General features: G+C 50.9%; 2 protein-coding genes across 6 annotated transcripts; one reads left to right on the plus strand and one right to left on the minus strand.

Moving 5' to 3' along the window:
- The first annotated feature begins 4377 nt into the window (after positions 1-4377).
- KHNYN (KH and NYN domain containing) lies at positions 4378-21342 on the plus strand. 4 transcript variants are annotated; one of them, XM_059373011.1, is made up of 8 exons: positions 4865-5671; positions 13636-13856; positions 14680-15815; positions 15951-16081; positions 16167-16263; positions 19044-19151; positions 19359-19460; positions 19990-21342. In XM_059373011.1, exons 1-8 carry the CDS (start codon positions 5563-5565, stop codon positions 20237-20239), a joined length of 2154 nt encoding a protein of 717 aa, XP_059228994.1. In that variant the 5' UTR covers positions 4865-5562; the 3' UTR covers positions 20240-21342. The 4 variants fall into 4 exon arrangements, with proteins under 4 accessions (XP_059228996.1, XP_059228994.1, XP_059228997.1 ...); XM_059373014.1 differs by lacking the exon at positions 4865-5671 and adding an exon at positions 12787-13000; XM_059373012.1 differs by lacking the exon at positions 4865-5671 and adding an exon at positions 13194-13262.
- On the minus strand, positions 8932-12093 carry CBLN3 (cerebellin 3 precursor). Of its 2 annotated transcripts, XM_059373016.1 has the most exons (3): positions 11534-12069; positions 11114-11233; positions 8932-10770 (listed from the first exon to the last, which is right to left on the minus strand). In XM_059373016.1, the coding sequence occupies exons 1-3, from the start codon at positions 11831-11833 to the stop codon at positions 10573-10575; spliced, it is 618 nt and encodes a 205-aa protein (XP_059228999.1). In that variant the 5' UTR covers positions 11834-12069; the 3' UTR covers positions 8932-10572. The 2 variants fall into 2 exon arrangements, with proteins under 2 accessions (XP_059228999.1, XP_059229000.1); XM_059373017.1 differs by lacking the exon at positions 11114-11233 and having other exon boundaries at positions 11534-12093.
- Positions 21343-22542: the final 1200 nt, after the last annotated feature.

Here is a 22542-nt window from a genome sequence, read left to right on the forward strand (position 1 = left end):
GGGTGCTGAGTATGGCGTAAACATTCACCTGTTATAGACTGCCTGTTTGAGTCTCCCCAGATTCGTATGTTGAAACCCTAACCCCTAGTAGGATGCTATTAGTAGGTGTTCGATATTGGAGGTATTAGAAGGTATCAAAAGGGCCCTCCAGAGGTATTCAGATTTAGATGAGGTCGTCAGGGTGGAGCCTCCATGGTGGGATTCGTGCCCTTCTAAGCGGAGAAAGAGGCTAGAGGTTGCTCTGTTTCCACATGTGGGGTAAAGTGAGGAGACAGCCATCTGCGAGCCAGGAAGTGGATCTGTCAATACCTTGATCATCAATGTCCAGCCTCCAGAACCAGGAAAGATCAATGCCTATGGTGTGAGCCCCCTGACTATGGCATTTTGTTCTAGTAGCCAGAGCTGACTATGCCAACTGCATGCCAGCTAACATTTCTTTTCTCCCTGCTCCTGGACTCTTCAGGCTCAGAGACCTTCCCAATGGTGGCCAAGCTTCCCAAAGTTGGGCCTCTGCTCCTTGCTGCCCTTTTCACCTACCCAAACTTACATCTTTCCTTCTTTCTTTCTTTCTTTCATTCTTTCAGATTTTATTTATTTTTAGGGAGAGAAAGAGAGAGACAGAAACAGAAACAGAGATAGAGACAGAGGGGAGAGAAGCAGAAGAAGAGGATCTCAAGTAGGTTCCATGTTGAGCGCAGAGCTTAATGCAGAGCTCGGTCCCAGCACCCTGAGATCAAGACCTGAGCCAAGAGCAAGAGTTGGATGCTTAACTGACGGAGCCACCTGGACACCCAGCACCTGCCCAAGCTTCTGTTTAGCACTGGCAGGGGTATGGAGTGGTAGGAAGGAAATGTCCTTCCTGAGAACTCCCCAGTTGGTGTGTACCTTGTCGTTCTCTATTTATGGTGCACCTACTATGTGCCAGGCCCCGTCTAGGTGTGGCTATCAGGTAATGGGAGTGATATGGTCTCTGCCCCTTTGGTATCCACACTCAGTTGAGGGAGATGATTCAGGATGATTCAACGAGCAAACACAGGGCAGGGCAGTAAGAGAGAGTGTGGCAGAGGGGTCTGTGGCTCATGTGCCTGTGGTCTCAGCTCACAGGCCATTCAGAGAGGTCCTGGTCTTCCCTGACCCTCTTTGCCAAGAGCAGGGCACACACTCTCAGTACAGGTCAGCAAGTGAAAGGCTCGGAGCTCCTAAGCGGAGGGCTGATCAGAAAAGTGGCTCAGCGGGGCACCTGGGTGGCTCAGTGGGTTAAGCCTCTACCTTCTGCTCAGGTCATGATCTCAGGGTCCTGGGATTGAGTCCCGCATCTCATAGGGCTCTCTGCTCAGCAGGGAGCCTGCTTCTCCCTCTCTCTGCCTGCCTCTCTGCCTTCTTGTGATCTCTGTCAAATAAATAAATAAAATCTTGAAAAAAAAAAAAAAAGAAAGGTGGTTCTTCAGAATCCATTTTCTACTCTGGATAACTTTAAGTAATAATCAGATTTTACCCACATTGGCTTCTGAGCCCTCTGATGGTGAGATTTTGCTTCTTCACTGTTGAATGACTTAGGATTTGAGATTCCTCCTCTCTTTGGGGGAGTGAATAAAAAATGTTTGTCTATAGTTGAGTGTCATGGGGCATGGTAGACTACCAGTCACTGTCTCTTTCATTTATACCCACTACCATTTTCCCTTCATCTATGGAGGACTGGCAGGTGGGCTTCCCCAAGTCTCTAGCAGAGAAATTACAAAACAGCCCATATGCAGCTAGTACCATGACGTAACACAAGCTGTAAAGACAAAAAACGTTCCACACTGTATCCTGTTCCCATGTTAAAACTTACAAAAACCAGGGGCATCTAGGTGACTCAGTGGGTTAAAGCCTCTGCCTTTGGCTCAGGTCATGATCCCAGGGTCCTGGGATTGAGCCCTGCATCGGGCTCTTTGCCCAGCAGGGAGCCTGCCTCCCCTTCTCTCTCTACCTGCTTCTCTGCCTACTTGTGATCTCTGTCTGTCAAATGAATAAATAAAATCTAAAAAAAAAAAAAAAACCCAAAACAACTTACACAAACCAGCTGGTGAGATGAGGACCCCTCATCTCTACCACGCTTTGCTCTACCACGCTTTCCGAGCAACCAGTCACTAAGCCCTTGTGTTCAGGGTAAAAGTGAACACATCTGAATGAAAGAAGCTTTGTAACAGGTAAATGGCCCCTATAAAACAAAATATCCTACCTGCCTTTTTAAGGTTGCCCAAGAATCCTTGGGACATGCACCAGTTTTAACTTACTGACTGATCCAAATGATAACAGTCGCTTGCACACAGAGAGCCCTTGCTTTGTCCAGGCATCTTCGAAGTGTTTTCCAACCCCATGGAGCAGATCCAGTTTTTTTCCCCCATTGTATAGAGGAAGAATGAGGCACAGAGAGGTTAAATCACAGAAGGTCACGTGCAGCTACTAAGTGAGAAGCTCCTGGGCCACCATCTTAACTGCTACTCCCTGCTTCTTACATAAGCATACTCGCTTTGTTGCTAGGGCTCCTCCCCACCACCTGCCTTCAGTCTGTGGCTCTCCATCTTTCATTATGGTGTTGTCCAGTGCCAGTTAAGATTTCTCCATTTCAGGCTGGTTCAGGTTAAGATGCTTTACAAACCAGGGCGCCTGGGTGGCTCAGTTGGTTAAGCAGCTGCCTTTGGCCCAGGTCATGATCCCAGCGTCCTGCTCAGCAGGGAGCCTGCTTCTCCCTCTGCCTCTGCCTGCCATTCTGTCTGCCTGTGCTCGCTCTCTCCCCCCCCCCCTCTCTCTGATAAATAAATAAAATCTTTAAAAAAAAAAAAAAAAGATGCTTTACAAACTGAAACAGGTGGGTCCAAGAACAATTCTCTTGGCCCTGATAAATGTTGACTTGCAAGCTGTCCTTCCTTTTCTGAGGTGAGATTTTGAATTGCTGCTTGGCCATTTCACAGTTCGTCAGCCCTGCTGGTGACCAGAGGCCAGGCCATTTTCTTTCTTTTTTAAAGATTTTATTTATTTATTTGACAGACAGATCACAAGTAGGCAGAGAAGCAGGCAGAGAGAGAGAGGAAGGGAAGCAGGCTCGCTGCTGAGCAGAGAGCCCGATGCCAGGCTCAATCCCAGGACCCTAAGACCATGACCTGAGCCGAAGGCAGAGACTTAACCCACTGAGCCACCCAGGTGCCCCGTGGCCGGGCCATTTTCAAGGATCAGAGTTCAGGAGGCCACACTCCCCCTGCCCCCACCCCGCCCCAAGTTCCCACTTTGCTTTTCCTAGGGGCGCCTTTTAAAATAACCACTGAGAGTTGAGCCCATGAACATTTCAGTGACCTCTGGGCCAACCGCCTTATGAATAATAGGTGCTTGTCACCCTGCTCTCTACCTCCGGCTCATTCACCTGTGACCAGGGACAGACAACTGCCCTTTCCTTGGTTTATTGCAGGCACCCTCACTCCCAGTTCTGGGATTTGTAAGTAATGAATCTTGTGTCTTCCTTTGGTGCGTGTACTGAAACTGTACCATCAGTGAAAATGGCCCTGGGGTTTTCACTCCCCTGAGGTGAGAGCTCACCCAGGGAGGGAGCGACCTGCCTACTATGTCCCTGTGGGTGGCTTGTGCCTCCAGGCCCACAAGCTGCAGAGGTGTTTTTTTTTTTTTTTTTTAGGTTTTATTTATTTGTTTGACAGACAGAGATCACAAGCAGGCAGAGAGGCAGGCAGAGAGAGAGAGAGAGGAAGGGAAGCAGGTTCCCTGCCGAGCAGAGAGCCCGATGTGGGGCTCCATCCCAAGAACCTGAGATCATGACCTGAGCCGAAGACAGAGGCTTAACCCACTGAGCCACCCAGGCGCCCCAAGCTGCAGAGTTTTAATTTAATACACCAGCTCCAGGCCCCCAACAGAGGATGGCACCCCTTTCCCTCAGCTAGAGTACCTGGTGCTACTTTGTAAACCTCCACGTTCTTGCAGACTCTGAAAATGAAGCAGGAGAGTCTGCAGCAGCTGGACTACCAAGGATCTCAAAAACCACACCAAGAAATGTCTCATTCTGAGACTCTCCCCCCATCCCCTACAGGGCTTTAGACGGTGAAGCTCATTTACTAAGATCACTATGGCAGCCCCAGTGTGGAGAATGGGCGGAGGAAGTGAAACTGGAGGCCAAAGGATCGGTTAGAAAGCCTGCATGGCACCGTCGGTTAAGCATCCAACTCTTGATTTCGGCTCAGGTTATGATCTCAGGGTTGTGGGATCGAGTCCTGCATCCATCCTGAGTGTGGAGCCTGCTTTTAAGATTTTCTCTCTCCCTCTCCCTCTGCCCCTCCCTCACCGCCACCCCCCCCAAAAAAAAGTTTTGGGAAACCCTATCTGGGAGATTGGTAGTTTGAGCAAGCATGGATGGGGAACAGTGGATGGAACCCACGGGTGTAAGTGATTGGCTATGGGGGATGAGAGAGAGGGGAAGACTGAGGATGATGGCTACTGCTGGGTTAGGGGAACTGGGAGGTTCCATTTACAGAGAACAGACACACAGAGAGAATGAATTTAGGGAGGAAAGACTATCGTTTTAGGAGGTTGACTTTAAGGTGGGAAATCCAATGTGTAAGTCTGCAATTTAGGAGGGGGATCGGGAATAGAGAGAACAAATGTGGAAGCTGTCAGCACATGGATGGGAATTTGAGCTTTTGAGAATATGTGTCAGGACAGAAGAAATCCTAGGGCAGAACTTTGAGGAAAACCAACATTTAAGTTATGGGCTTAATGTTAATAATTTCACTGTCATTATTCATAAATATCTGCAGCCCATTTACACTTTCAAAAACATCTAGCTGTTCCCCCACCCCATATACAGTTTCCTCTTCTTCCTCATTGTAAAACTACTGATGTTTAGCTGAGCATAGCTGCCTGGGATAAAGTCTCTACTTCCTAGCCTCTCTCTCTGGTCTGGTGTGGCAGGTGTGACTAAACTGTAGCTAATGGCACGCAACCGGAATGTGGGGTGCATCTTTCAGAAGGCTTCTGTAAAGCGAGCTGGTGGCCCTTTTGTCCTTCCTCCTTCCTGGGGGGCTGTAAGGCTGATGTAATGGTAGAGGTAGAGGAGCCTGAAAGAGGATTTGGAGCCTAGGCAGAGAGTGGAGGGCAAGCCCAGAAGGCATATAGTCAGGGAAACTGGTGTAGAAATTTCTAGGAGGGTGTGGCCAACAGGGTCAAATGTTAGGGAGAACCTGAAAACCAGAAGGACCAGGAAGTGTCCACTGACTTTAGTGACACGGAAGTTGTAAGTGACCAGCTGAGAGCAGTTCAGGTGGAGTAGTGAGGCCATAGTTGACTTAAGTGGCAAGAAACTGGTGAACATAAATATTTGACTCTAAAGAGGAGGGGAGATGACGCCAACTGGCCTCGGGGGCATACAGAGCCAAGGACAACTCTTTACCTACAACTATTTCCACACCCATCTTTTCCTCTTTCAGATTTAAGATACTTGAGTCTAGTCAACTGCTGAGGGGAAGGAGTAGAGAGGGAGAGATTGCACCTATCAGAGAGAAGCAAGGAAAAGAAAAGAGGATGTCTGGAAGAAGTGAGCTCCGTGACTGGTGGATGGAGATGGCTGCCCTGACAAGAAGAGGGACCCGTCTTCTACTGAGCCAGATAGGAGGAAGCAGAGATGAGAATGGTGAGTTTCTAGATGTGGTGGTCGGAAGGGTTCTTGCCTGGTGTTTCTGCTGCTTCTGGGAGCGAGGCTGTCTGTTGCCAACAGTGGGGGCAGAGTTGGTGCTGTGAAAGGTTTCAGGAGAGAACAGAGGCTTCAGTTGGATGCGGGGGAGGATGACGAGAACACCTGGCAGAGGAAACCAGAGGAGACCTGCAGGTCTCAAGGAGGCTTGAGGACCAGAGGTGGCTGGATACCATGAGTTTAGATCTACAGCTCATCTTTCAGTGGTGAGATTTGCTCTGCTGCAATCTGCTGTCAGGATGTGAGTATAGGGGGGTAGGACAGCTGGAGTCTAGTCTTTGGATCCTTAAAGTCCGAGGAGTTTTTTGTACCTGGAGAGGAACACTGACCGCCACCTGTGCTTTATTTGTTGTTTAATTTATTTACCCTGTAAACCTACTTAAGCAAAATCATCTAAACATTTAAACACAATTTATATACCCAATAATTCAAAATCTATGTATTTTACAAATCAAATGACTTAAACATTGATTGTAAACTTAAATCCTCATATTTCGATAAAATAACCAATATAATGTATTAACTTCTCTAAAAGCATGATTTTGGTAAAGCACACACATCTTACAAGGACCATGAAATTTATTACCTATACTTACACTTATTATAAAAATGGGCTTGCAGACCCAAGAGATGGATATTCTCTCAGTTTGCATAACCCCCAAAAGAACACTATCTCAGTGCAGATGAAGTTTTGTATTACTAATCAATGAATTCTTGGTTGGGATCTGGGCAGTGGATCTCCTTCTAAAATGACTAAAATCAGAGCCAGTGTTTACCTTGAATAGGGCGAGAGTTCCTCAAGCCCACATTTTTTCCACGTGATTAGTGTTGTAGCTGGATGCCTTTCCTTTAGATGATGACATCTTTAAGTTTAATGATGAGGATATTCCAAAAATGTCCATGTTCCATGCAGATGTTCAAAAAATGTCCATGTCCTGATTCCTGGAAACTTGAATTATGTTTCATAGTAAAATGAACTTTTTCATATGTAATTAAGGTTAAAATAGGGAGATTAATCCCGTATTACCTGGGTGGGCCCAATCTAATCACATGGTCACTTAAAATCAGAGAACTTTCTCCACTGAAATCAGAGACATGGGTGGGTCATGGAGGTTCATAATGTATGAAGGACTTGGCCCAGGGTTGTTGGCTCAAAGATGGTGGACCTCAGTCCTATAGCCATAAGGAACTGAACTCTGAATTAGCTTGAAAGTGGATTCTTCTCCTTCAGCAAGGAAGGCAGCCCTTGCTTTCAACCTTATGAAATGCCAAATAGAGAATCCAGTCATGCTTTGCTGGACTTCTGATCTACAAAAAACTGTGAGATAATGGGTAGGTGTTGTGTTAAGCTGCTGAATGTAACTTGTTATAGAGCAATGGAAAAGCACTACAACAACTTCTCTGTCATTATTCACAAATATCTGTAGCCCATTGCACTTTCAAAAACATCTAGTTGTCCATCCCCCCACAACATATACAGTTTCCTCTTCTTCCTCATTGTAAAACTACTGATGTTTATCTGAGCATAGCTGCCTGGGATAAAGACTCTACTTCCTAGCCTCTCTCTCTGGTCTGGTGTGGCAGGTGTGACTAAACTGTAGCTAATGGCACGCAACCGGAATGTGGGGTGCATCTTTCAGAAGGCTTCTGTAAAGCGAGCTGGTGGCCCTTTCTTCCTTCCTCCTTCCTGGCGGGCTGTAAGGCTGATGTAATGGTTGGAGTGCAGGGAGCCAGGTTGGGCCATGAGATGGCATGCAAAAGATGGTAGAATGGCAAGAAGGGAAACTCAGCTGTGATGATCATAAAACTGCAGTCCGGCCCTACACTCTTCATGTGTGCATTCTTCCATGGGAGACAGAAATAATCTTTCTTGGGTAAGCCGTTATTATTTTGGGTTTACTGTTACTACAGTCTCATTGTAATTAGTATTGCAATATGGAGGCTCCCTTTCCCAAGAAATGAAGGATCAAGTTTGAGCTGTGGGCAGTTATCTTTTTAGACGTTGACTAATTTATCATCTAGCAACACACTATTGGACTCCCTTTCGTCCTAGTTGTAATATATGACCAGATGGTGCCAATCAGCCTTCTTCATTCTTGACACAGTTCCAACCTTCTCTGGAATTACTCAGCGCTCCAGGTGTCCACCCCTCCCTATTTATACAAATAAGGAGGAATGAGTGTACCTTATGAGGAGATAAATTACCTACTATCTTCATACTCTCCTACTTATCAGAATTAACTACAAATATGCCATTATATTTGTTCTTTTCCACTTGGTATATTAATCATCTTTTTGCCCATTTTATAGTGACTTTTTCCTCTTTGAATGTCACTCCAGAGTCATGGATTTTAAAAATTCACCTTGTGCTGATTACTTATATTCTTTTTTTTTTTTTAAAATTTTTAAAGAAGATTTTATTTATTTGTTTGAGAGTGAGAGTGAGAGAGAGCACAAGTGGGGCTAGGGGCAGAGGGCTAGGAAGAGGGAGAAGCAGACTCCCAACCAAGTGAGGAGCCTGATCCCAGGAACCTGAGGTCACTACCTGAGCCCAAGGGAGGTGCTTAATTGATTGAGCCACCCAGGTGCCCCTATTTTTTTCCTTTTGGTGATCAAATTGTCAGAGCATGTCAGGCGGGAGCATTTTAAGATGGATTCCTTTGCCTTTCAGCTCTACCTTATACAGTTTAACAAGTATCCTTGCTTTTTGTCATTAACAACATGTTCCTGGAACATGTTCCAGGCCTAGAGTTATTTAAGACATGGAACTATTTATTCTCCAAGGAACACTGAGTTCTATTTATTTACTAAAGATTTTTTATTTTTATTTATTTATTTATTTATTTTTTAAAGATTTTATTTATTTATTTGTCAGAGAGAGAGAGAGCGTGCGCGTGCACAAGCAGGCAGAGAGGCAGGCAGAGGCAGAGAGAGAAGCAGGCTCCCTGCCGAGCAAGGAGCCTGATGTGGGACTCGATCCCAAAACCCTGGGTTCATGACCTGAGCTGAAGGCAGCAGCTTAGCCCACTGAGCCACCCAGGCATCCCAAGATTTTTTATTTTTAAGTAATCTCTACACCTAATGTGGGGCTTGAACCTACAACCCTGAGATCAAGGGTCACATGTTTCATTGACTGAGCCAGCCAGGTGCCCTGTCCCCTGAGTTATTTATCTAATTAAATTAATTAAATAAATAAACAATTAATTTTTAAAGATTTTATTTATTTATTTGAGAGAGAGAGAGAGAGTGCCAGCACAAGTGGGTGAATGGGCAGAGGGAGAAGCAGACTCCCTGCTAAGCAGGGAGCCTAAGGTGGGGCTCGATCTCTGGACCCTGGAATCATGACCTGAGCAGAAGGCAGCCACTTAATTAACCAGCTGAGCTACCCAGGTGCCCCTCCCCTGTGGTTATTTTAAAGGTGAATAATATTTGAGGCAAAGATCCAAGGTTAAGAATGTGTATCAGATTTTTCCTGATGTTGTTTCTAGGCTACATTCATGACATTTGAATAAGTTATTTCTTTTGAAAACCGCAAATTCACATCAGTATTTCCTATTTAAGTCAAGCATTGCCAACATCCTTTTTTATTTAACTTGAATATACATTCTTACATTTATCTTCTCAACCACATACCTGTTTGTAGCCTGTAACCCCTGATCCAAATTGTAATGGCATCTTGTCTCTTCAGGGATCCTGCAGTTTCTCACTGACCATCATTCTCTAGTTGCTTTATGGATAGGTTCATCCATGCTGGGAGAATGGGATAGCACGGTAAGACAGAGAGATTTCGTAATATCCGCAGGAGAGTGGTTGAAGGGATAAATCATAGCATCCAAGACAAGAGGAAGTTTAAGAAAGGAGGACAAGAGAGCACAAATCAGGAGAAAGAAGAGAGGCCGAGGGATCGTCTGGAACAGCTACAGGAAGGTCGCTGAGACAGCCAGGAGGTGACGGTCAGAGTGTAGAGTGCTTGAAGTTCAGATGGCAAAGGTAGAGCCGTTCTAGGAGGTGGCCTTGTCATTGGCACATTCCATGCCTGGAGATCTACACTTGCTCACATGTGACTTTCTACCCCTACCTCCAGCCGTCTAAGGAAGTTCAGTACACCGACTCTTGGCTAGAGCGAACACATACACTCCATGTTTTGGATGGGGAGGGGAGGGCCAGAGTCCATCCGGGACCTGGCCCAGATGGATACCCAGGTTCACTGCCTGCTGGCTGCCCCCATGTAAATGAAACACATATATCCTTTTCAAGCTGGGCACATGCCCTTCCTGCCCCACCAGCCATAGGTTCCAGGCCACGCTATGGTCCTCCCCACACTTCTGCTGGTGGCCAAGCCTCCTGCCCTAGCCCACATGGTGCTGGCTCAGCTTCTGATTGTGCTGGCCAAGATCCGTGATGCTGGCACACCTCATAGGAAGAAGCCTGCAGGGTACACTGAGGCTGGTCCATCTGGGCCGCAGTGGGGGCCTGTCAGGCTCACCTGGGCCACCTGTCCCTAATAGCACTGAGTGGAAAGCTGGGGGTGGAGGAACAGGACGATCAGAGTCTGCAAAGCAGCACAGGTCTCCCTACCTGGCAAACCTTGTGGGTACAAAGCGCTGCAGTGGGAGACTGGGGGTGGGAGGAGAGGTCCGAGGGGCCAGATCCTCAGACACCGCAGCTCCACTCTTCACTCTTCACCTTGGGCGTTAGGCACAGGGTCCCATGCAAGAAAGTAGAATACAGGCAGACAGAGGGAGTCCTTCTCCTACCCCCAAAGAAGCTGCTTCTGGGGCAAGAGAGGGCAGAGGGCAGAAGGCAGGGGTTAGAGTCCGATCCTTGAAAGGCTTGAACCTCTAGAGTGGGAAAATGAGGAAGCCAGAGAAGCTTGAATATTTCCAGCCACCCAGAAGGTTCCCCCGGCGCAGGCGTAGGGACACCCGGTCCCCCGGGTCCAGGGGCAGTAACACAGAGCTGGTGGCTGCCTCTCGAGTCACATCAGGGTCGTTGGCAAAGGCTGAGATGACAGGCCATGTGTTCAGCATCAGGCTTACCTGGGGAGGTGAGCCCAGTTAGAATTTCTCCCCAGCCCTTGTCCCAAGACCTCCACTTTCCCAAGGGCTTCTTCTTTTCTCCAGCCCCCAAGGGACTCAGTAATCTTGGGAACTTGGAGCTCAGTGCGCTCTTGTGGGAGGGCTGAGAGGTGGCCAGTGTTGGCCCCTACCTCCTCTACACTCTCTGCTGGCTGCTATTTTGCTTCCTTGCTCCTGCCACCCCCCCCCCCCCACACACACAGGTCAATGGAGGGTCTACCTAGGAGTCACAGCTGGACTCCACTTATTCCCTTTCCCTCCCCTCCCCTCCTGAGCCACGACAGGGCCCTAGCACACAGGTCACCTGGACAGTTTGGCGGTTGTACACCTTCACCACATGGAATCGGAAGCTATAGACACCACGGACAGGGGCCACAAAGGAGCCTGAGGCCCGGTCAAAGCCACCACCCTCATTTACCAGGACCTGTGGGAAGCAGACTCTATTGAGTGGGGATCACAGAAACTACTGGGTTGTGGGGAGGGGTAGTTAGTTAGGAAAAGAAGGGGTGGCAGGTAGACAAGAACAGGAGGAAGGCATGAATTCAAAGGAAATGGTGAGAAAGGACAAGGAGGTATGTAGGTAGGAAAGTAAGGAAGGGAGATGGGCAGTGGGGCTGAGGAGCACCTCGTCACATAGTAGGGGGTTTTTCCTTAAGAGCAAAGTAGGTTTGGGCAGTTGATTCCAGGTCCTTACAGGTCATCTGGACAAGGGTAGGGGGATTACCTGGTCAAAGTAGATGGCCCCACTGGTGCCATTGCTGATCTCTCCTGCTGGCTCATGGTGGTGGCTTCGGACTGCGGCAAATGCCACTCTTCCGGGGGGTGCTTCTCCTAGGGCTGCTCCCCCAGGGCCCCCTGCAGCAGCTCGGCCAGGCTCACAGACCACCAGGCACTCACCCTCCAGGAGGACAGGCTCTGTCCCCTCTTGGGCCCACCCGCACCCTAGGACCAGAAGCATCAGGGCCAAGGGCAGCGGGGGGCTGGATAGGAGACCTGGTGGCCAGTGTCGCTTGGCTCCCAGCATGGCTGACTGGCTCTGTGACCCACAGGTCCTCCTTGTCTCCTGTCCCCTCTCAGTTCCGTGTTCCTTTCAGTTCCCTCTTCCTGTGGACTCTCACTACCTCTCACCCTGTTCCTTAGCCCTCTCTCTGGGTCTTACTGTCCCCTGGTCTCAGCATCCCTCTCTCCATACCTCTCTGTGCCCCACGACTCTGACCAGCCTCTCTCTCCCGCTGTCACTGCAGTTCCCTCCTCCTTGGCAGGGCATGAAGTGACAGCAGCAGTTGGGCTGGAGGAGGGAGAAGGGCGATGAAACAGCCAGACAGGAGGGCTACAGCCAGAACCCAGGGCAGCCCCTCTGGAGAGCACTAAAGGCTGCGTCTGGGACTACAGAGAACTTCGTATGTTCGTAATGTGAGAATGTGAGAATGTGAGTGCCTGTAGGTGCGTGTAAGTGCATGTGTGCCCAAGACAGCCCCACAGCCCCCTCTTTCTCCTTGTTCCTGCCCTCTTCAAAATCCCCCGCTAGTCAACAGCCCACTCAGCGGCTCCTTCCGGCTGTTGGACGAAAGCCAGAGCCCTGTCTTCTCCCTACAATTGTTTTGGTGGAAAGTGCTTGAGTCAACGGTGTCAGTATCTTGTGACCGTGGGCCAGTCTCTTTCTCTCCTTAGTCTTCCGTATCTTCATCCGAAAGTAAAGGATGAGTCCCTTTTAAGGCCTTCTTCACTTCCAGCTCTCAACAAGTGGCTCCTCTCGCCCGAAAAACAGCTGCTCAGAACGAGCTGGAACCCAGACCCAGGGGAGAGACTAGCCCATCCGTGAGGCTGGGATGCCGAGCAGGGGGAGAAACCTACGGGCGAGTGGGCGGGCCCGAAGGCGGGGCCGTGGGCGGGCCAGGGAGGAGCCCGGCGGCAGGCGCGCGCTAAGGCCGGGAGCCAGCCCAGAGCGGGGTGGGGTCTGGCTGACTCCACCCCCGGCCAGGAAGTGACTCAAAAAACTGTTCGAGATGTGGAGAAGACAGGTCCCAGTTGGGTGAGGGCTTCGGGAAGGCCCGCCCAGATTCGGCCCCCCTACCCCGGCTCCGTGGCCCCCCAGCTCTTCTCCGCTGGGTCTGGGGCGCGGGCGAAGCTGGGGCGGGCAGGCATCGAGAGGCGCCGGCGGGCCTGAGGCCGAAGCGGGCGGCCGAGGCGGGTAGGCGCCCTCTCCCTCGCGCCCGGGCGGGGGGAGCCAAGTCGGAGCCCCAGTGCAGAGCGCGGCCTGGGGGAGGGACGGCCGGGGGCGGTGGCTACTGGCGGCCGTGGGCGGTCCCCGGCCTGGCGTCGGTCCCCGGGTGGGGCCGTAGCGCGACCGAGAGGAACGGCGGACGGCGGATGGAGGGGGAGAGGTGGGAGGGGCTAGAAACCTTGGAAATGGCAGACTAGGGACTCCGGAGGGCATCCCAGTTCAAGCCTCGGTGAGGATTCGTCTTTAAGAGGCTAGTTTGGACCCGGAGACTGTAGAGACTCTGAGGAGAGAGACTGTTTTGTCATCTCTCCACTTCTGGCCTCCAGACCGAGCTGGAGCCCCCCACTCTTCCTGCTTAGGGCCGTGGCCAGCCTTTTCCAGAGGCCAGATGCCCATCCCCAACAGGCAGCCTTGTTTGCCCATGAACTTTCTTCGGAGAGAAGACCCGATTCCGGATAATGTGACATTCCCTTCCTAGATGGACCTAGGGTGTTTACTAGATCGATAACTAGGTGCGACCTGTTGATCGCTAGTGTAGGCTGGGAGACCACAGTTTGGGTTGAGCGGGCGAGGAGGCTCAGAGCTGCCTTCCCTCCTTCCAGGGCTGGGTGGCCAGGCAGCCATGCCTACCTGGGGGGCTGGATCTCCGTCCCCTGACCGCTTTGCCGTGTCTGCGGAGGCCGAGGACAAGGTGCGGGAGCAGCAACCCTACGTGGAGCGCATCTTCAGCGTGGGGATGAGTGTCCTCCCTAAGGACTGTCCTGAGAACCCTCACATCTGGCTGCAGCTGGAGGGCCCCAAGGAGAACGCCAGCAGAGCCAAGGTGAACACCCCTGTCTGCCCCTTCAGGGAATAACGACTCCCTCCCCTACACTGAGCAGAGGAGTGGAGGGCCTGCTGGGGAGGATCTCCACTCACTCCTTGGTTGTCTTACTGGCAACCTCAGTGACTCTAAACTTGGAGGGACTTTGCAAATAGTATTTCTGTGGAGTTTCGGTTTCGTTTGAGCCGCGGTGAGCCAGGTTCTGCCACGACTTAGAGACAGGTGATTGTGTTGGAATCAGTTGTGGTGTTTGGGAGACTGGAGATAATCCAGGCAAGCAGGCCCCACCAAGGAATTCACTGGGGGAGGGGAAGCCAGGCCACATTGCTTCCTTGGGTCAGAGGTTGCAGTACAGCTCCACCAGCTACCAGCCCTGTGCAGAGTCTCCTGTTTCCTTATTTATGAAATGTGAATAATAGCAATGTCTACCTCATTGGCTTATTGTGAATGAGATAAAGCATGAGCTCAGCAAAAGTTAGCAATGACAGTCATTACAATAGAAATATTATCGCACATGCAAGCATAAATATTCAGAGAGACAGCCTTGTTACTTATAACAGTATCTTAAGTTGAGCCAAGTTCTAAATGGAAATATTAGCCATAGACTATCAGCTGAAAAAGGAAAGAAGTAGATTCTTGATCCCTTTAATCCTCACCTTTGTCAGGATCTATGGAGCTCCGTTGCTCTGCCCAGGTATCTTGGAGCTCAGAATGGAGTGCGATGGGCTTGAAGAAGCTACTGGGCCATGTAGAATTCCAGCAGTCTCTTTTTTCTCTATCGCCTCACCCCCCCCTCACCTGCCGTCCCAAATTCCTCTCCCAGGAGTTCCTGAAGGGTCTTTGCAGTCCTGAGCTGCAGGATGAAGTCCACTACCCACCCAAACTGCACTGCATCTTCCTGGGAGCCCAGGGCTTTTTCCTTGATTGCCTGGTCTGGAGCACATCAGCCCACCTTGTGCCAGGGCCCCCTGGTTCGCTGATGGTCAGTGGCCTGACTGAGGCCTTCGTCATGGCTCAGAGCAGAGTGGAGGAGCTGGTGGAGCGGCTGAGCTGGGACTTCCAGCCGGGGCGATCGCCTGGAGCCTTGCAGTGTGCCGGAGTGCTAGGAGACTTCTCTGCCCTGCTGCAGCCCTATAGGGATGCCCACACACAGGCCCTGCTGCGGTTGCCCCTGGCTGTCCAGGAGGAACTGTTGAGTTTGGTGCAGGATGCAACCAGGGATCAGGGGCCCCAGCCACAGCCCCCCTGCGGCAGGGGGAACCCAGGCCCACTGGATGCTCAGTACCAGGGCGTCAGAGCTCCCTCGAGTGAAGGGAGGGAGTCCCTGGACCCTGGACCTATGGGGTGGCAAGAGTCAAGGGGAGAGAGACAGGTTATGGAGAAGGAGGGAGAGAAGCAGGGTGGTCCCAGGGAGATGGAAGTGGGGTGGAAGGAGCTGCCTGGGAAAGAGGCCTGGGAGAAAGCAGGGGCCTTCAGATCACAGTCAGGAGGGGGAGTGGTAGGGCAGTTAGGGCCTTTCCTGACAGGGAGGGCCCTGGGCAAGGAGGGGGTGCCTCAGGACAGGGGAAGGTTAGTCGGTGTCCAGGGTGAGCCTCCTATTGCACAGGGTCCCTGTCAGAGGGCAGCTCAGCCCCGGGGAGCCTCCCTCCTCCAGCGGCTCCACAACGGGAAAGCCTCGCCTCCAAGGGTGCCCAGCCCTCCCCCTGCACCCGAGCCCCCGTGGCACTGTGGAGACCGGGGAGACCGGGGCGACCGAGGAGATCGGGGAGACAAGCAGCAGGTTGTGGCGCGAGGTCGTGGGTCTCCATGGAAACGAGGCACGCGTGGGGGCAACTTGGTGACCGGCACGCAGCGTTTCCAGGAGGCCCTGCAGGACCCTTTCACCCTGTGCCTTGCCAATGTGCCTGGCCAGCCAGACCTCCGTCACATTGTCATTGATGGCAGCAATGTGGCCATGGTGTGAGTACCTGGTGGGCCTGAGGATCCTGGGGGCGGGGTTGGGGGCATGGTCTGAGTGGTGTTCCTGATGCCGGGGATGTGTGCTGAGCGGCCCCTCCTCTGGGGCCCCGGAGCGCTGACCCCTTCCCACCGCAGGCACGGCCTCCAGCACTACTTCTCCAGCCGGGGCATCGCCATTGCTGTGCAGTACTTCTGGGACCGGGGCCACCGGGACATAACTGTCTTTGTGCCTCAGTGGCGCTTCAGTAAGGATGCCAGGGTCAGAGGTGAGTTGGGCCTGGTCTTTTATAACCTGGGATAGGCCCCGCTTCATCCCAAGGATAACCCCGTTGTGCGCCTGTGTTTCTCTAGAGGGCCACTTCCTGCAAAAGCTGTACTCCCTCAGCCTGCTCTCCCTCACTCCCTCCCGGGTCATGGATGGCAAGAGGATCTCCTCCTATGATGATAGGTACTCGATTCTCTCCTGGCCCCTGTCTTGAGATTCCAGGAACACAGTGGGGGAACTGAGGGAGAGACAGAAGCCCCCGACCCCTTGTGCTATCTCCTAAGCCGGGTAGCGGGAAGATGGCCAGTCGTTCCTCCGTGCACCCATTAAACGGGTCAGTAGACCTGCCCTGCAGGCACAATGAGGCACATGGTGGACAGCTGCATTTGCCCGTTTATTCATTTCTCGTTCTTCAAAGTGAATGCTGCCTTGGATTTACGTAGTGCCTTCCTGTCTAGAAAATACTAGGTTAATGGAAAGCTGGGAAAGCTGGTAACATAAGTAACTGACAGGTACCTTCTGAAAGCCCACATTTCCAAACAGGTAGAGAAGTTCCCAGCATTCGGGAAGTGCCAGGGTACATGTTCAAAATCACAAGTCAAATGAAGAGATACAAGAGACTCTTTGCTAAGAGTATACAACACACATCTGACAGAAATAGCACTGGACTTAGAATCGGAAGATCTGAATTTGAGCTCCAAGTTGTACTGTTCATTGACTCTGCCTGTGGACCAGTCTCTTAGGGGTCAGACCTCTTTGTCTCAGGGTCCTCTTCATTTGGTCACCCTCCTTGTGAATATCGAAAGGAGCTAAGGGATATGCTTGCCTCATTCAAGGTGCTCGGCAAGTGTACAGTGATATTCCTTAACTGTACACGGACCCAATCAAGTGTAGCAGTGGGTCTCATCTCTGTCATACAGAACCACAGACATAGGTTAACTCTCTCAACCAGGGCTATTACGTGGCAAAGGAAAAGTGAGACCTTAAGCTGCCAAATTGTTTAAATGAAAAATGCAGGGCATGTTCCCTCCCCAAGGGACACACACAGTGGGAAAATGGGCAGATTTTAAAGATTTTATTTATATATTTTAGAGATAGGGAGAGAAGGGGTAGGCGGTGTGAAGAGGAGGAGCAGAGGGAGAGGGACAAGAAGACTCCATATGGAGCACAGAGCCTAATGCGGGGCTCCATCCCGTGACCCTGAGATCATGACCTGAGCCGAAATAAAGAGTCGGATGCTTAACCGACTGAGCCTCCCAGGCGGTCCAGAAACAGGCAGATTTTAAAAGCTAATTAACGAATAAAAAATTTTACAAGTGCTTTATTCTCTAGGATTTTCAGTTTTAGAGAAAAAACTAGTTTCCAAACTATAGTGATTATATCTTTTGTCTTTTCAAATACTTAATGTTTTCTCCCTAACAAGCAAATGGTATTCTATAAAAAGGCAGTTCACTTTCTCCCAATGCTCTTCTGTTTTATGTCTAGATTTCACAGATTATCCAAGATATGGAACCTTTCCACAGCAGCATTGACACAGAATTGAAACTGAAGAGCAAGTCAGTTGTAATGAATTTTAAAGGCACGTGTCTGTACAGTTACGTAGGTCCCAGTAGGCAGACAGCCCGATGCGAATTTGGAATTTTGTCTGGTTACAGTGAATGACACAGTGGTGCATGGCCCAGGCCCACTGAATGGGTGGGTGCTGAGCAACAGATGAAGTAACACCATAGTAGAATACCCTTAACCTGCAAGTGGCTTTTGCATATCCTCTGATACCATGTACTTTGTTATCTCCTTCATTTGTTTCCCAGACAGAAACTCAGAGCCAGACATCTGTTACACTGAATCCTGACTACTAGTCTCCTGTATGCCACACTGTCTTTCAAATACTGCCTACTTATTTAGCACCTAGCAGTAGGCACTGGTAGAAGGAGGTGGGGATGCTGGGATTAGGGAAGGCCTGATCTTGCCTTCAGAGCCCACCCCAGCCCCAAACCACAAACAGTGGCAACCTGGAGGAGAGGGCGCCCCCTTCTGGTGGGGGTTTTCTGGGAAGGGAGGGATTTGCCAGTTTTTTGTTGATTGAGGACGGGCTGGGCTGGGCTGCATCTTTTGGTTTCTAGACCTGTTAAAAAGGAACCCCATCCACTGCCTCATGAGTCCCATCCTAGTCTTGTGGAAACAGAATTACTAAATTGGGGGCTCAGCCATCTCTTTTTAAAAAAGTTTCCTGGTGATTCTGTTCATCAGTGAGGTTAGGGAAGCACCTCCAGATGGAGGCAATAGTTGGAGAAACTTGGTGACAGCACAGGTCATATTTGGAGAACGGGGTGTTATCTGATCATTGATTTTGGCAGAGTTGAAAGTTCATTAGGAATACCAGGAGAGATAAGGCTGTAAGGGTGGTTCGAGCTGGGTTCTAGAAGGCCCTAGCTGCCAGGCCTGGGCATGTGACTTTACTCTGTAGATAAAGGCAAGCAGGGGAGAGATTTGTTTAGGGGAAGGTAGGATAGACTGGAATGTGGTAAATGGTTGGGGTCAGGGGACTCCCTTGTCAGGAGGCTATGGAGTGTCTCAGCTTTAGTGTCTGAATAGCTAAGGGTAGTGGTAGCACTGGAAAGTAAGGGGCAGAGTGGAAGGCTTTTCAGAGGAGAACATGATGGATTTCTGACTGACTGGTGAGGTAGGGTGGAAGAAGACAGAGCTGGAGCCAGATCTCACTGTTTCTCAATAATGAGGCACAAAGTGTTGGGTGGAGGGGATGCTTTGGGACACCACGCTGGACTCCTCTTTCTTTCCTCTCCAACCATGGCACCTGAATCTGGCAGTCACCTGGTGGCTGGGTCAAGGTGAGGTGGGGGACCAGATCTCCTCCCCAGAAGTGGGTTATGGGAGCTGATACTACTCTTTAGGGTTGGGGCCCTTGGAGAATCCCAGAACGGCTGCTGTGATTTTTGGGACAGGTTCATGGTGAAGCTGGCTGAAGAGACTGATGGGGTCATTGTCTCCAATGACCAGTTCCGGGACCTGGCGGAGGAGTCTGAGAAGTGGATGGCAATCATCAGGGAGCGGTGAGGGAACCCTCCCCTGAGAACAGGGCGTGTACCTAGACCTTTCTGTAAACCAGTTCTGCTCTGCCACCTGGTGAAGACTCTGGGAAGGGGCTTGATATGGTCTTGAAGGAAGGTGGCTAGTAGTTTTCTGGGGGTGCTGGTATCAGCTGTCTGGGAGGTTCATCAGGGCCCCTCTGTGACCATACATTCTCTTTCTGCACCCAGCCTGCTGCCTTTCACTTTTGTGGGAAACCTCTTCATGGTTCCTGATGACCCGTTAGGGCGAAACGGCCCCACGCTGGATGAGTTCCTAAAGAAGCCAGTCAGGTAATGTCCCAGATTGTCCTAGGCGGCCCCCAGCCCTGGCACTCTGCAGGGTCCTTGTAGACTTGGGGGCAGTGTGACCTCATCTGGGCCAGCTTACTTCTCTACTGGGTCCGTTGCTACGGGCTTGGCCTTTTAAGTGTTTCGGGGAATCCTGACTTAGGCCTTCCTGGCTGGGAGGGGAGCTCCCCTCCTCTCCTCTCCTAATCCGTATTTTTGGTGGATTATTTGGAATGTGGTTGCTTTTGCTTATAGCCAGTTTTATTCCACAGACCCTCTGCTGGGCCATTAAGTAAGTGATCAATGTATCAGACTAGAACTAGATAGATCATAATAGCCACAGGCTTCACCTTCCTGGTTCTAAAGAAACTGGGCTTCTCCCCTTCAGAAGTGGCTTCATGCTGCCTCTCAGTGGTCAGCTTGGGGAACTTCAGGTCCCGTTCCCTCTCCAAAGCCAGAAATAGGCCCACTGAGCTCTTGCTTCCCTCCAGGATGGTCATCGGCTCTTTGTGCTCTCTCTGCTTCTTCCCAGGGCACAGGGGTCTTCTAAGGTTCAACATCCTTCCAGGGGCTTTGCAGAACCTGGTCAGCAGCAGCAGGGGAGAGAAGAGGAGGAAAAAGGCAGTGGCATCCGGAAGACCCGGGAGACGGAGCGGCTGCGGCGCCAGCTGCTCGAGGTGTTTTGGGGCCAGGATCACAAGGTGGACTTCATCCTGCAGCGGGAGCCGTACTGCCGGGACATCAACCAGCTCTCAGAGGCCCTGCTGAGTCTCAACTTTTGAGCCTCACTTGCCTGACTGCGTTCCTGCTACCCAGTCAGCTTCAGCCTGGCCCAGCTTAGCTGTTTCTGTGAGGGTCCTTGTGCTGCTCAGACCCTGACCTAGACTCACTCTGAGTTGGTGGGACTTGATCTCATCTTGAGTCAGGACCTCAGGTAGCTCTCAAGAGGTTCTGCTCAGCCTTAAGTTCTCAACCTTGCCATAGCACAGGGTTTCTGTAGGGAGTGGGGGCCTGCTGGGAAGAGCAGGTCCTGGAGATGGGGACTGCTGGCTCCTCCTTCAAACTCAGTTGGGGATGGAGGCTTGGGGGGGGTGGGGTGGGGAACGAAGAGCAGGTGGCAAGGAAGTAAAGTCTTTCCTCCCCCTGGCTGTGGCTCTGGATGCCAGAGAGACCGGTTGCTTCCCAGGCCTGGCTGGGCTCCTCAGTGCATCGAAGGGAATGCAGGGCCCTTGGGAGACTAGTGTTACGGGGTCTGGTTCACACTGTGGGAGCAGGGAGCTGGTGGAGAAGGCAGAGGGAGACTTGGTTTCAGGTCTCAGCTATGTCTGTCTGTGACCTTGAAAGAACTGCTTGGCCTTTACTTCTGCCTGTAAATCAGGGGTAAAAATGCTGGCTGGGAAGAGAAATGAGAACATAGGGGAAAGCTCCTCAGAGGAAAGGTACCCGCATCAAGTCTCAGGTGTGTCTGTCTGTGGCTGCACAGGCTGCCTAACCAAAACCTCACTTTCCCAGAGCTGAGGACCCTCTGTCCCCAGGGCCCAGGCCCTAGATTGTAACACTGGGTCCTCGGTACCATATGCCCTATAATGGCTGCAACCCCTTTGGGCAACACCCTGAATCCATATTTACAAAACAGTTAATTAGGGGTGACTTTGCATTACCAAAATACTCTCAGGGTTCCTATAAACGGCAGCTCTCCTGTTACGTTCAAGTGTTTACAGATGAGCGAATGTGTCAGAAAGTCCCCGGTTAGATGCACTTGCCAAAGTGTTGAACGTTCACCAAACAGATGAAGCCATGCTCTCCAAGGACAATATTAATGTGATCCGACCCCAGCATTTTCTCTACAGAACACATATGTGGCATAAAGTGAGCCCCACTTCTGCTTTGTGTGTGTGTGTGTGTGTGTGTGTGTGTGTGTAAGGGGATGGGAGGGTTTTTAGAGGCTATATCATGATGAACCAATTATCTGGAAAATGAAAACTGAAGAGTCCCAAGTCGGAAGGAAGGTGCCTGACTGGCCACCAGATCAACCACTGTCACACAAGGACATTGCCTCTCAATCCTGATTCCTACATCCTGCCCTTTGTCTCCACCCCCTCCCTCCAGATTTTATTTGATAGAGAGAGACTACAAGCAGGTAGAGGGAGAAGCAGGCTTCCCCTGAGCAGGGAGCCCAACATGGGGCTCGATCCCAGGACCCAGGGATCATGACCTAAGCCAAAGGCAGTGGCTTAACTGACTGAGCCACCCAGGTGCCCCTCCTGTCCTTTATCTGCTTAAGGTCTTGTGCAGGGAAACTACTACCCCTAGTTCACACATTCATCTGTGGACAGCACTGATCAGTAGACCTTCCTTTGGCGCAGCCCCCAAATATGCTTTTCTGTTACTTCTACGCTTGAGGTGGGTCATTCCCTCAGGAGTAATACAGAGCCTGTCAACTTCCTAAAGAGCCCAAGACCAGATAAAGAAGTAGGGCTGGATTCTGTGCTGTCTGGACTCTGACAAGTCCCGGGACGTGGTCCTTTCCAGGCTGTGACTTCTTAGGCACAGCGAGTTGACTACTGCCACCTCAGTTCTTTGTTCCAGTGTGGGGAGCTGGGTGATGGCTGGAATCTGTGGGTCCCAGTGTCTTCACCCCTCCTCCCCATTACTGCTTTGTACCACTAGCCTCTATTGACCTGAGCTGGGGGCAGGTGTGTTGGAAACTTTGTTAGGGGGTGACAGTGACTCAAAGACAGCCCACAGTCCTCTGGGTAGAAAGGAGACTGGTTAATATGGCCCAAACTGGGTGTTAGGGCAACCGCTGGTTCCAAGTGGCCCCAGTCAGATGAGAGGCAAGTCTTCATTTTCTTATAGACAGGGATGTTGGCTTTGTCCTACTGCAGCTTGATGACCCAAGACTAGCATGTGATTGCTTTATTAATTCACTGCTGTTCAGTGACAGACTGAAGGCTGTTCTAGACTGTGGCCTTGTCTCTTCCTCTGATGGCACCCTAATGGGACTATGTGGACAAGTATGCAGGGACCACAGAACCCACTGTTAACAGATCATCATTTTTCTCATTTTCTAGTCTCCACCTTT

This window comes from Mustela nigripes, chromosome 13 (genome assembly GCF_022355385.1).
Source record: "Mustela nigripes isolate SB6536 chromosome 13, MUSNIG.SB6536, whole genome shotgun sequence".
Lineage (NCBI taxonomy): Eukaryota > Metazoa > Chordata > Mammalia > Carnivora > Mustelidae > Mustela > Mustela nigripes.